The 15313-nt window shown below is 38.3% G+C and overlaps 1 protein-coding gene across 1 annotated transcript; it reads right to left on the bottom strand.

Moving 5' to 3' along the window:
• Positions 1-1248: 1248 nt before the first annotated feature.
• On the bottom strand, positions 1249-13591 carry them6 (thioesterase superfamily member 6). The gene is made up of 3 exons (XM_022678740.2): positions 13497-13591; positions 5005-5509; positions 1249-2663 (listed from the first exon to the last, which is right to left on the bottom strand). Coding segments are annotated over exons 1-3 (618 nt in total). The 5' UTR covers positions 13499-13591; the 3' UTR covers positions 1249-2552.
• Positions 13592-15313: the final 1722 nt, after the last annotated feature.

Here is a 15313-nt window from a genome sequence, read left to right as displayed (position 1 = left end):
TGAGACTGTGTCACTGTGACATACAGCCTGTAAGGCAGGGGTGTCCAAACTACGGCCCGCGGGCCATTTGCGGTCCGTTTCCTTTTTTGGAGCGGCCCGCGAGGTATTTTAGAAATAGAATGAAAGTTGGCCCGCTGTTAAGCAGGTTTTTATAATGTGAGATTCAAAGTTGGAACGCTAGGTGTCAGAAACGGGCCAAAGAGTCTAAAAGGGGAGGGAGTGCGCAGTTATAGCGCAGAAAAACGGGCCAAAGAGTCTAAAAGCGGAGAGGGTGCGCATTTCTAGCGAAGAAAAACGGGCCAAAGAGTCTAAAAGCGGAGAGAGTGCGCAGTTCTAGCGCAGAAAAACGGGGCAAAGAGTCTAAAAGCGGAGAGAGTGCGCACTTCTAGCGCAGAAAAACGGGCCAAAGAGTCTAAAAGCGGAGAGAATGCGCAGTTCTAGTGCAGAAAAACAGGCCAAAGAGTCTAAAAGCGGAGAGAGTGCGCAGTTCTAGCGCAAAAACGGGCCAAAGAGTCTAAAAGTTGCCGTAATTAAGGAGTTTAATATTAAGAGACATCATGAAATTAAACATCAATTTGAAAAATCTTAGTTTACACAACACTGTCAAAGATAAAGACAGTAAGTCAAGTAAAATGATCTGTAAATGAAATAATCAGGAAAATGTATTATTTAAAGTGGTATATTTCATTATTTGTTTTATTACAGAGTGTGGCCCGTGACTTCAAATATATTGCTCCTTCTGGCCCCCAACAAAAAAAGTTTGGACACCCGTGCTGTAAGCTGTAATGTAAATTAGTTTATATATTTTTCACTGAATTTTTTAAAGTAAATGATCTTGTTTTACACAATTTTACACTTTACACCGAACACGCATCCACACACACCGTGAAAGGAGCAGCAGACAATCATGCACAGCATAATTTCCCTCTTTTTGGACCCCCTGAAAGAAACCCACACAGACACAAAGAGAATGTAGAAACCCCACCCAGATAGGGACTTGAACCCTAGACCCCAGCACCGGGAGAGGAGTGTACTAAACACTTAGCCTGTCACCACGGTCACAGGATTCCACGTTTGTCACAAGAGTATGTCATTGACAAATCGAGAAATTTACAAGTATAATTTAGACTATAAGAGGAATACGAGTGATCCTGAGATCCAAAACTTTTGTCCATACAGTGCATCACTGAATAGGTTACACTGGTGAACTGCATTTTTCTATATAAGGAATAAATTAATCAATCAAACTTGCCCAAAATATTATTTCTTTTTTATTTATCCCTTCCATTTCTTTTCCCCATTTCCCAATTGACTGACATCAGTTTAATAACAGCAGCTCATCAGTGCATAGATAAATGCATTACAAAAAAAAGAAATGCATAAAAAGGGATGTTAATAAGTTGGCACACAGGAATTTTATGTACAGCATCATCATGTACTTACTGCTCCCTGGGTATAATTTATGTAAACCACATTAAAGTATTCCATTAGGATCTACAGTGCAATGTAGTGAATTTACACCATACACTTACCGATTTGAGGACTTATGGAAGTAGAAACATTTTCCCCTAATAAACATATCCTTTTACATTAATACTGCGCTCACTTTATTTCAGTAATTCAGTTCAAAATGTGAAACTTGCATAATATCTATATATTACAAGCATTTATTTCTTTCAGTGTTGATGATTATGACTTAAAGCTGATAAAAACCTAAAAATCAGTGTCTCAAAAAATTTGAATATTATATAAGACCAATTGGTGCTTTTGGCAGAGTGGGCAGTGTGCCAAATCCTGCTGGAAAATGAAATCCGTATCTACATAAAGTTTGTCAGCCAAACCATCACTGATCATCAGTAAATTTTACATTTCATTTGTAAATCAAGGGAGCAGAGTCTGGAGGAAGAGTGGAGAGACACACAGTCCAAACTGCTTGAGGTCTAGTGTGAAGTTTCCACCAATCAGTGATGGTTTGGAGAGACATGTCTGTCATCTGCTGGTGTTGATCCACTGTGTTTTATTATCAAGTCTAAAGTCAGTGCAGTTTTGTTTTCCCGCAAAATCTTACAGCACTTCATGCTTCCCTCTGCTACTGACAACTTTTATAGAGATGTGGATTTCATTTTCCAGCGGGACTTGGCACAGTGCCCACACTGCCAAAAGAACCAACTGGTCTTACAGTATATAATATTCTAATTTTCTGAGACACTGTTTTTTGGGGTTTTTAATGGCTGTCAGCCATAATCATCATCAATAATAAAAAATAAACACTTAAAATAGATCACTCTGTGTTTAATACATCTATATAATATATGAGTTTCACATTTTGAACTGAATTACAGAAATAAAGTAACTTTCAATGATATTCTATTTTTTTAAGATGCACCTGTATATAATCATCATTACATTCACACACCATTCCATTCCAACTCCACTGTAATGTATTATTTTTTATCAATAAGTGTATGTTCTGTATTGCATGTCCGATCAATCGTTCATCATGTAAACATGTACATTAGTGTCTCATAAAGACGGCAGGCTCGTTTCTGTCCTCATTCGCACTTCTTCTCCTCAGATCCACTCTCAGCCTTGAGAGCCTGACTGCTGGCGCTCATAAAGTTGATCCAGTGCTGCAGTTCCTCAGGAAACTCAGGAACTTCCACCTGAAAAAAACATGAAAAGCTGTTGGTAAGCAGCAGACATAAGTCTTCAGCATACAGTACGTTCAGTGCAGTGTAGGGGTGGCGATTCAGCTCTATTGATCTTGGAACAGGAAAGTGGGCGTTTGCTTTTTGGCAAAAGTTCAAGGTATTTATTTTAAATGCAAAGATCCCCCCAAAAACCTTGAGGTGTCGATTTTATTGCTTATTAACTCCACCACTGGGAAAACTACAGACCCATATCAGGAAAAACTGAGATAGAAAGAAATGCAGTTTTCATGATATATTTAGGAATATGAAAAGGTCCTGACTAGGGTGTGCCATATTGTATTGCTTGCCAATTTTTAAAAAATGCTATATATCAATTCTCTACGATACACGACATCTGAACAGGCTCTTTCCTACCTGCACTCGCTCCTGAAGGCTTACGCTACCTCCCGGCCGCTGCGCTCCTCCAATGAACGTCGCCTCGCTTTGCCAAACATTCACACAAAGCAATCCAGACTGTTCTCATACAGAGTTCCCCAATGGTGGAACAAACTACCTTCTACTACCAGATCAGGAGAATCTCTCACTATCTTTAAGAAACTCCTGAAGACAGAGCTCTTCAAAGAACACTTACTCTCCTAACACCTCTAACTAACTACCTTCTACTACCAGATCAGGAGAATCTCTCACTATCTTTAATAAACTCCTGAAGACAGAGCTCTTCAAAGAACACTTACTCTCCTAACACCTCTAACTAACTACCCTCCACTACCAGATCAGGAGAATCTCTCACTATCTTTAATAATCTCCTGAAGACAGAGCTCTTCAAAGAGCACTTACTCTCCTAACACCTCTAACTAACTACCTTCTACTACCAGATCAGGAGAATCTCTCGCTATCTTTAAGAGACTCCTGAAGACAGAGCTCTTCAAAGAGCACTTACTCTCCTTACACCTCTAACAAACTACCTTCTACTACCAGATCAGTAGAATCTCTCACTATCTTTAATAAACTCCTGAAGACAGAGCTCTTCAAAGAGCACTTACTCTCCTAACACCTCTAACTAACTACCTTCTACTACCAGATCAGTAGAATCTCTCACTATCTTTAATAAACTCCTGAAGACAGAGCTCTTCAAAGAGCACTTACTCTCCTAACACCTCTAACTAACTACCTTCTACTACCAGATCAGTAGAATCTCTCACTATCTTTAATAAACTCCTGAAGACAGAGCTCTTCAAAGAGCACTTACTCTCCTAACACCTCTAACAAACTAACTACTTCTAACCTCATTTCCTTCTTCCTCTCCTTCACTCCTCTATCCTATTATTCCCCTTTGTCCTCCTTTTATCCCTATCCAAAGATGTTTTACCTTTAAACTTATTTTACATTGTACTTGACTATTGTAAGTCGCTTTGGACAAAAGCGTCTGCCAAATGTAATGTAATGTAATGTAATCTGTATTACTAAAGAAGATAAAATGCTCCTAAATTAGTAAATAAATACCAGGAATTAGGGAATTATTGGTGTCAGTTTCACAGAATTTAACAACCAATATTCTTCACCGCAAGTTTACCCTATTCATATTTATATTTTTTTAGATTATAGCGCCATCATGTGGAGTTAGTGCTGAGCGATATGACGATAAATATCGTGGGGATGATAGAAAAGTGTCTATCGTGCTACTTCCCTTCTATCGTCCCTATCGTTTCTACAGTAATTACATCAATTATTTATGCAAATACATAAAGTAGACTACGATGAAATGTATAGGTATATAACCATAATGTGTTTTTGCGAAATGACGCTGCTTTACGTTATTTGACGCACACTTTAAAAAATGTTAATTGAGTTTATTTTGATATCTCAATTTAAATACCTGTATAATTTTGAAAAAAAAAATAGCTACTGCATCTACCTCACCTGTTTTCATTTGATACATATATATATATTGCTGCACTAAAGATAGTAATTCTCATTTGTGAAAGTTGGGTTTAATGTCACTTTGAAATAAAGTTGGGAAAAAAAGTAAGCAATGATATTATTTTGTTATATTTTTTGAAGAATTACTGAAAACATACTTAAATGTGGTATATCATGATATATATCGTTATCGTGATATTAAAGAAATCCATATCGTGATATATGATATATTTTTCCCATATCACCCAGCACTACGTGGAGTAATGAAGCAGTAACTTTACTAAGTCAGATTAATGCACAAGTCTTGGGAAGTATAGAGTGCCTTATCTTCCAATAAAAAAAAAATAAAAAAAACATATTTGACACAATCGATAATGTATACAATTTATCGTGATATCGATATTCTCTCCCACCCCTATTATTATAAACCCACCTTCCTCTGGCAGAGGTGCTGCAGGATTTTGGCGGGGCTGCTCCTCAGTACGCTCTGTTTACAGAACATTATGGCCGCCACCATCCCGTCTTTACAGGAAACGAAGCGCTGCTCCAGATAAAAAGCCTTCTCGTCCCACGTGATGATCCGAGTCCGTAACTTGAACGCTTCTCCGACGCACAGGGGTCTCCTGTAGCGGATGGTGGTTGCTGCGACCACCGCACTGGATCCCAAGGCCCTCATGGTTTTGAGAACTCCGTTACGGGCGTAAAGGGAGATGCGGGCGAAGTCGCACTCGCGCAGATAGCGCCCGTTGTTCATGTGGCACAGGTCGATGTCGTGGAGGACGACTCGGCCCCCCAGAGTCTGCTCACCCGTCACGTCAAACACTGGAGAGAGCCACCAGGCCCGGATCAGCAAGACCACCATCCGCAGGTAGTACCAAACGTCCAGGCTGCAGAAGAGCAGCAGCAAACCAGCCAGTACCCACAGCAGCACGTCCTCCCTGTAACAGAAATCACAGAATGACTAAAGCATGTTCACACCTGTAGTTTTTAGGTTTCTATGATCCGGATCAGTTGATGAGTTTGTTTATTTGGAGCGTTTCTCCCTCTGTTTGGTTTGTTTTCACACAGGCATATAAACCTAAACACACTAAAATGCTCACCAATAAACCACACGAGCACATCGTCTCTTCTGATTGGTCAGAGCTGTCTAATGCAGGAGCAAGAAAGTAAATAAAATGAGAAGATTCTGTGTTTTTGCATATGCAATTTTAAACACAGTGTTTTTTTTAAAGGAACGTGAAGAGCAGATGTACAGGTAGTAGATAGTGAGTCACGCAGCTGCGAGCAGTGAGCGCAGCACAGACCGAGCTTGTAAACGCATTTGTTCATAGCTGTGGAAATTAGTGTTATCTGGATACTATCAAATAATCAATTAATAAATCAATCAATCAACCTTTATTTCCACTTGGAATACATTGAGGGTACCCCTTATTTTCAATGCATTTAGAAAATTTAAGGGACTGAAAAATAAGTTTAAAATATAAAAACAAGCAAACAATATTTGAATAGATTTAATTAACAAGAAATAAAATAATTCAGAATAAAAGAATACGCAGACAGGTTAAAATGTAAAGCAATAAATAATCAGAATAATAATTTTTTTTTGTAAATAGAGGACTAAAATAAAACCAAAATTATAACAAAAAGGTTATTGATGGAACTAAAATGAATAAATAATAATATTAAGCTAAGAAAGTATAAAAAAAAAAAAACTAAAAGGAAGAAATAAATCAAATAAAAAGGTAAAAGGCCAAAAATCAAGACAGTAATAAAATAAAAGGCAAAATATAAAATTAGATAAATAAAAAGATAAAATAAATAAATCAATAAAAAAAAACTCAACTAAAACAGTTACAGGCTGTCTGAAGGTGGTTAGATATTAATAGTTTAAAATGATTAAGTCACACCAGAGAGCTGAGTTTTAGTGTTTCCTGTAGTGAATTCCAGCTCACTGGTGCTGTTCTGTAGCTAAAAGCAGATTTTCCCAGTTCAGTAAAAACTCTAGGAACTTGACAGGTGATTCAGTCACTAATGCATGTCTGATAATTACTGGTGTTTATAGAAATCATTAGGGATGTCATGGTCTCGAGCCTCGAAGTCAAAAAGAGGATCGACGATCCCTCCCTCTAAGCTACGCAAACGGAGCAGCGCGCTGTAGCCGACGCCGCGGACATTGTGACTGCTCAAAGAGCAGCCCTTTCTCCAGAGAATGTGGACATTCTCATCTTCTTAAAGAAAAACTTGAAAATATAAAAATAACAGTTGTTTTGTCTAGCCTCAAATATGTTAATAGTTCTGGTACCTTAAGGAGCATCTTTCTCTCAGATAAAGTTAATAATATATCTTTATTAAAGAAAAAAACTTCTCATTCTCAGGGACTGAAAAAGTCTTAAAGTCTTATTTTTCATGTTTAACTGTTATAATAGGATAGAGTTCAGTTTGTTAAGGCTCTAATTATTCTATTATTTTGTACATGAATGTTCCTGTATTTTTATACTATATATTTTGTTATGTTGCACATTGCTGTTTTAATAGTGCACACTGCTGCTACCAAAAAAGCCACTAGATGGCATTACATATATATCTTAATTAAATAATTTAAATTTGACCATTAGTGCCTAATGTGGTGTATTAAAGATCACTTGTATCACTTTGCATCACTTATATCGAGCCCACCTTTTAAAATAAGATATTGTAAATTTGATGAATCAAACCAATGACTGACCATAGACTAATCTAAAACTGCCATAGGCCTCTCTGCTGTAAAGAAAAGAAAAAAGAAAATCAAGAATTGAATCGAATCGTGACCCTAAAATCGGAAATAAAATCGAAGCGAGGATTTAGAGAATCGTGACACCTCTAGAAATCATGGATGAGATATAAGATGGCATAATAATATTAAATATATCAGATTAAACTGCATCTTATGAGCAGTTTAGCTCAAATAAAAGCAGTATATTTGATAGCTCATCACAATTGAAAACCTCCAGAGTTTGTTAGGAGGTCCACTAGCTTTGGTAAAAATCTAAGAAACAATATTCCTTGCATAATAATTTTGAACACGATGTACATATGGGTTTAAGTAACAGACACACCTGAATATTTGTATTCCCGCTGATTCCAGGACTTCCTCACATAACATCATTTCAATTATTCCAATAAGATTAGAGTCTTCCAGAACCGGCCATTTAATGTCAAAGAGGGGATATGGGCATGCTTCCAATAAGTGAAATCTGAAGTCTCTGAACAGGCAGAGGGTAATGATAAAAGCACACAGCAGCGGCTCAGGATTTAAATGTGAGACAGGCACGGGATTCAATTTGATTAAATTTGCAGCAGGACAAATTCAAAATACGCTTCATTTCATCCAAAATATTACGCTGCAACAGTAGTGACCCCAGCCGACTCACTCGACTGAGTACTTTCACACGTCTAACCTGAAAGCCAGGTAACACTTATACTTAACACTTAACAGAGCATCACAGAGAGGACTGGTTCTGCTGGGATCAGCTACAGCCTAGCAACTACTTATGAAAACCACAGCAACCACCTAGCAACTAGTTAGGAAAACCACCTTAACCGCTTAGCAAATACTAAGAGAAACTGCAGCAACTACCCAGTAACTACTTAAGAAAACCACAGCAACCGACTAGCAACTACTTAAGAAAACCACAGCAACCACCTAGCAACTACTTAAGAAAACCACAGCAACCACATAGCAACTACTTAAGAAAACCACAGCAACCACCTAGCAACTACTTAAGAAAACCACAGCAACCGACTAGCAACTACTTAAGAAAACCACAGCAACCACCTAGCAACTACTTAAGAAAACCACAGCAACCACCTAGCAACTACTTAAGAAAACCACAGCAACCACCTAGCAACTACTTAAGAAAACCACAGCAACCACCTAGCAACTACTTAAGAAAACCACAGCAACCACCTAGCAGCTACTTAAGAAAACCACAGCAACCGGCTAGCAACTACTTAAGAAAACAACAGCAATCACCTAGCAACTACTTAAGAAAATCACAGCAACCGGCTAGCAATTATTCAAGAAAACCAAAGCAACCACCTACCAACTCTTTCAGGAAAACTGCAGCAACTGTCTAGCAACTACTTAGGAAAACCTACTAGCAACTACTTAAGAAAACCACAGCAACCACCCAGAAACTATTTATGAAAACCACAGCAACCGCTCAGCAACTATTTAGAAAAAACACAGCAACCGCCTAGCAACTGTCTAGGAACTTTTTAGGAAAATCATAGCAACCTGCTAGCAACTAATTAGGAAAACCACCTTATACGCTTAGCAAATACTTAGGGAAACCGCAGCAATTGTCTAAGTATCTACTTAAGAAAACCGCAGCAACCACCTAGCAACTACCTAGGAAAACCACAGCAACTGCCTAGCAACTACTCAGAAAAAAAACCCTTAACCGCTTAGCAACTACTTAGGGAAACTGCAGGAACTACCAAGTAACTACCTAAGAAATCCAAAGCAACTGGCTAGCAACTATTTAAAAAAACACAGCAATTGCCTAGTAACTGCTTAAGAAAACCACCTTAACCACTTAGCAACTACTTAGGTAAACCGTAGCAACTACCTAGTAACTATTTAAGAAAACCACAGCAACCGTCTAGCAACTATTTTAGAAAACCAGAGCAACTGTCTAGGAACTTTTTAGGAAAGTCACAGCAACCTGCTAGCAACTAATTAGGAAACCCAACTTAACCGCTTAGCAACTAGTTAGGGAAACCACAGCAACTACCTAAGAATGTACTTAAGAAAACCGCAGCAACCTCCTAGCAACTTCTTATGAAAACCACAGAGCAGCAACCTGCTTGCGACTAATTAGGAAAACCAAATTAACCGCTTAGCAACTACTTAGGTAATCTGCAACAACTACCTAGTAACTACTTATGAAAAACACAGCAACCATTTACCAACTACTTAGGAAAACAACAGCAGCGGCGCAGGATTTAAATGCGAGCCTTTAATTCAATTTGATTGAAGGGATTGAATTTGCAGGACAAATTCTAAATATGCTTCTTTTCATCTGCAACAGCAACCTTAGCTGCCTCGACTGCATACTTTCACACGTCTAACCTGAAGACCAGGTGACACTTATACTTAACAGAGCATCACAGGAAGAACTGGTTCTGCTGGGATGAGCTACAGGAGAACCGTTGGGCCTGAAGTTGCTCAATGTTGCTGCAACAAAAGCTGCACAAACTCTTTTAATACCCCCTTAATTTCAGAAGAAATAAGAAATAAGAAACACAGCTGCCCCAATACTTTTGTCAATAGAGTATAATTGATTTTAAAGTGTAGAAATGAATTAGACATGCATTGCCAGAGCAGAGCTACAGTAGGTTCTGAACCACAGCAACCACCAAGCAACTATTTATGAAAAACACAGCAACCGCCTAGCAACTACTTAAGAAAACGACCTCACTGCTTAGCAACTATTTAGGGAAACTGTAGCAACTATATAGTAACTACTTAAGAAAACCACAGCAATCGGCTAGCAACTATTTAAAAAAAACCACAGCAACCACCTAGCACCTAATTAGGAAAATCACAGCAAGCGTCTAGCAACTATTTTGGAAAATCACCTTAACCCCTTAGCAGCTTATTAGGAAAACCAAAGCAAACATCTAGCAACTTGTTAGGAAAACCACCTAGCAACTACTTAAGAAAACCACAGCAACCGCCTAGCAAGTACCTTAGAAACCCACAGCAACCGCCTAGCAACTACTTAGGAAAACCACAAAAAATCGCCTAGCAACTACTTAGGAAAACCACCTTAACCACAGCAAACCACAGGAAAACCACAGCAACTATTTAGGAACTTGTTTATGAAAAACACAGCAACCACCTAGCAACTATTTAGAAAAACCACAGCAACCACTTAGCAACTATTTATGAAAACCACAGCAACCACTAAGCAACTATTTGTAAAAAACACAGCAACCAGCTAGCAACTAATTATGAAAACCACAGCAACTGCCTAGCAACTATTTATGAAAACCACAGCAACCATGACAAATTCAAAATGCACAACAGTAACCCCAACTAACTCGCTTGACTGGATACTTTCACATGTCTAACCTGAAAAGCAGGTGACACTTACACTTATACTTAACAGAGCATCACAGAAAGTTGCTCAAAAAACTCTTTTAATACCCCCTTAATTTCAGAAGAAATAAGAAACGCAGCTGTCCCAATACTTTTGTCAATATAGTTTAATTGACTTTTAAAGTGTAGAAATGAATTAGACATGCATTGCCAGAGCAGAGCTACAGTAGGTTCTGACTTGGCAAACTATACAGAGTAAATTGGGGCAAAAGTTGCCTGTTTGAAGTTAAATTAATTAATCCATTCAGAGCTTGCTTTTCTAATTAATTTCTGAAACTTTCCTAATTAATTCTTCACGTTCATTCGGCCGGGAGAGAGATATGATGCCTGTGGGCGAAATTTTAGCGCTGCGGTAAAGCCGTAAGCCGAGCGCTGCGTTTACCAGCGTGTGAACAAGCCCTGTGATTGGATTCATTTATTTGGTGTGGAGGTTTTGATAGGCAGAGCGGCGTTATTTCTGCTGAAGCTCACAGCCGAGGTCTGAGGATTAGCTGTAGACTATTCACCAGCACAGAGCCAGTTCTAGTGAGTCTGAAGCGCATTCATCTCCACGCATTCATTCAGCACGCTGCTGCGAAAATGAAGGTTATAAGCTTGACTTGTGCTGAATGGGCCTCCAAAATCGACGCAATTTTCAACCTATTATGCTTTTCGCCCACCAAAAAGAAAAATGTTCTTCTTTCAGCGCACTTTCCCCCCCCCCCCCCCACAGTCCTCGCAAAGAGAACTGCGGGAGCATAATGCAAACCGGCGATTTCGATCGATCAGCTATAGCAGAATATAGTAGAAGATTACGTGCTGCAAGCGGGAAAAAATGACGCACTTTCACAAAGAATCAAACGTGTGGTGGCTGGCTCGAAAACTGCATGAGAACATCTCCAACACTCCATTAGGTGTTCTCAGGAAGAGTATATTCAAGATCACGCACAAGCTTTAGAACTGGAGCATGATGCAATGAAAAGAGAGAGCAGTCTGAAAAACTGTAGCACTATGCAACTGTCTAAGATACCACAGCAACCGCCTACCACTTATTTAGGGAACCCACAGCAACCGCTTAGCAATTTCTTAGGAAAATCACAGCAACCGTCTAGCACTTATTTAGGAAACCCGCAACTTCTCAAGAAAACCACAGCAACTGCCTAGCAACTTCTTAGGAAAACCATAGCAACCATCTAGCAACTTTTTAGGAAAATAACAGCAACCGCCTAGCAACTATTTAGGAAAACCACAGCAACCACCTAGCAACTACTTAGGAAAACCACAGCAACTGCCTAGCAACTACTTAGGAAAACCACAGCAACTGCCTAGCAACTACTTAGGAAAACCACAGCAACCACCTAGCAACTACTTAGGAAAACCACAGCAACCACCTAGCAACTACTTAGGAAAACCTCCTAGAAACCATTTAAGAAAACTACAGCAACCGCTAAGCTACTATTTAGGCAAAACCACCTGAAAAACACTTAGCAACTTCTCAAAAAAAACACAGCAACCATCTAGCACCTTTTTAGGAAAATAACAGCAACCGCCTATCAACTATTTAGGAAAACCACAGCAACCATCTAACAACTATTTATGTACACTACAGCAACCATCTAGGAACTTTTTAGGAAAATCACAGCAACCGCCTATCAACTATTTAGGAAAACCACAGCAACCATCAAGCAACTACTTATGAAAACAACTTAAGAACTATTTAAGAAAACCACAGCAACTGCCTAGCAACTACTTAAGAAACCCACAGGAACCACCTAACAACTACTTACGTAAACTACAGCAACCATCTAAGAACTTTTTAGGAAAATCACTTAGCAACCGCCTATCAACAATTTAGGAAAACCACAGCAACTACCTAGGAAAACCAACTAGGAACTATTTAAGAAAACCACAGCAATGACCTAGCAACTACTTAGAAAAACTACCTAACAACTATTTTAGAAAACCACAGCAACTGCCTGCAACTACTTAAGAAACCCACAGGAACCACCTAACAACTACTTAGGAAAACCACAGCAACTGTCTGCAACTACTTAAGAAACCCATAGGAACCACCTAACAACTACTTAGGAAAACCACAGCAACCGCCTAGAAACTTTATGAAAAACACAGCAACTGCCTTGCAACTAGTTTCAGTTAGTTGCCATGGGACTTTTATTATGAAGCTTTTCTGAGTTAAATGAATAGCTAATTTTATTTTTGAACACATTTACTTTTTGCATTTTTTTTCTGTGGTAATTTTATAGAAATAAACATTAAAAAGTTAATTTCTCTCTAAAACAATCACAGAAAAAGAGGTGTTTATAAAAATATGATTGAAGCAGAAGGCAGGTGAGCTGAATTAGGTGTGAATTGCCCTGATCCACCCCAAATCTAACATTAAAATATTGGTATTACTGATTAGAGCAGATTAACCAATCCATAATCGTCTAAATATATGTTTTAAATATATTTTTTATTCACTCTACAATTCAATATTTCAGTTTGTTAGTTTAAACTATGTAGCTGATTTTACTGTGGGCTTGTTACTCGCTAAGTTATTTGGAACTTTCCGTTCCACCTTAAATCCTGCAGAAGCTGCATTCTGAAGCCACAAAGCGCCCCAAAGCAACTGCTGTACGATTTAAGGTGGAACGGAGAGTTCCAATAACCAGTCAAAAAAGTCACTAGAACAGAGTGACCAGCGTGTGTTTATCATGTTACGCTCTGTTTAACGATTCAGTGAAGCTGTGGAAACACTAAAATCAGCTTTCAGATCAAATCCAGAACTTATTTAAACTTACATTGTAAGAAGTTTGTCCTCCCAGCGCGCGCGCTCTCTGCGTCAGCACTGCTCGACAGCTGAACTCCTGGCCCTGTCCCAAACCTACACACCTGGCTCGGTCCCAATCCCACACTCCTCCCTTACTGCCTTTACTGACACTCCCTAACTCTTATCAAGTCTCCCTACAGAACGTTTTAATAAAATAATCTGTATAAGTCAGGAAAAACTGAGCATGTACTTTTATTATTTAAATGAAAATGATGTATTATATACTAAAAGCTCAATAGAAAAAAAATCTGCAATAAGAAAAAAATAAAAAAAAGAAGAAAAGAAAATAATAGACCACTTAAAAATGAAGAGTTTCTTTGATTTTACCAAATTGAAAACAGCTGAAATATAATCAAGAGGAAGATGGATGATCACAAGCCATCAGACCAAGCTGAACTGCTTGAATTTTTGCACCAGGAGTAAAGGCATAAAGTTATCCAAAAGCAGTGTGTAAGACTGGTGGAGGAGAACATGCCAAGATGCATTAAAAACTGTGATTAAAAACTCTTAAAACTTTATAAAAATATGAACTTTTTTTTTGCAATACTTGAGGTCTGAAAGCTCTGCATCTTTTTTGTTATTTCAGTTATTTTTGTTATTTCTCATTTTCTGCAAGTAAATGCTCTAAATGGCAATATTTTTATTTGGAATTTGGAAGAAATGTTGTCTTTAGTTTAAAGAATAAAACAACAATGTTCATTTTACTTAAACATAAACCTATAAATAGCAATATCAGATAAACTGATTCAGAAACTGAAGTGGTCTCTTAATATTTTCCAGAGCTGTATGCTTTAAATAAAAAAATAAATTAAAAAAACATTTTGCTGTAAATAGGCAGAGGGAGAAAAAAAAGAAAGAAAGATAGAAAGAAAGAGGAAGGGATGAAGAAATGTGTAGGAGAGAGTGTGAGACTTAGTTATGATATTTAATCCATATTTAAAAATATATATATATATATTAAAAAGTAATCTACCTTCTAGGCTCTGCAAAATGACTTGAATCGAATAAATTAATTGCAGGGGGATGTTTGGCCAAAATTGTTAATATGAATGACTAAATGATTAAAACCTTTTTTATATTAATTGTGTGCATTATCGCATTTACACTTACAGCACTACGATAAACACATTAAATCAGAATCTGACACTGTAAAACTGTGAAATATTAATACAACACAGCACAGAACAGTACAGAAACAAAACACGGCACAGACAGCAGAGAAAATAGCTTTTTAAAGCTGCCTGGTAAGGAAGGAGAATCCTGTTTGTCGAGGATTTAATTTTTTATCTGTTTTGTTGCAAAATATGCTGTAAAAACGACCTGCAGGCGCTTTGAGAAGATCTGTACAGCTTTTCCCACAGCTTTGCCAAATCCCATTCACCGCTGTTTACAAAATTCTTTATCTTTATTGTGTTGGCGGGAACAAGCCGCATCGTGCCAGCCAGTGGCGAGCCCCATCCCCCGTTATCGCACCCAGCGACGTGCCCTACAGGGCTTTAGACGTCTTCCCCCGCATACGTCTGCGCAGTGTTCCGGCCTCGCAGGACGAGTGACTTCCCGTTAGTCTTTATCTTCATCTCTTCACTGCCTCCTCTGAAAGTCTCTAGAGCATGTCTGCTTGAGACAAAGCACAGCAACAGTCTGATATGCAATAGGAAAGGAATTAGCTTTGGTTATCTCGCTTCTGTTTTTGGTGATGCTGAGATATTAAGAAGAAACAAAGAGCCTTTTGTAAAAGGAAAAGTATGTGCTAAAGGACAGCAAGAGCGCATAATGGCTACTGCAGTC

The sequence above is a fragment of the Astyanax mexicanus genome, chromosome 4 (assembly GCF_023375975.1).
Source record: "Astyanax mexicanus isolate ESR-SI-001 chromosome 4, AstMex3_surface, whole genome shotgun sequence".
Taxonomy (NCBI): Eukaryota; Metazoa; Chordata; class Actinopteri; order Characiformes; family Acestrorhamphidae; genus Astyanax; species Astyanax mexicanus.
The sequence above is the reverse complement of the archived record's forward strand: the minus strand, read 5'-3'. Positions and strand labels throughout refer to the sequence as shown.

Coding starts and splice junctions, on each gene's coding strand:
- them6 (XM_022678740.2), bottom strand. Junction 2,664..5,004: donor AGCACCTCTGCCAGAGGAAG/GTGGGTTTATAA, acceptor TGTTTTTTTCAG/GTGGAAGTTCCTGAGTTTCC.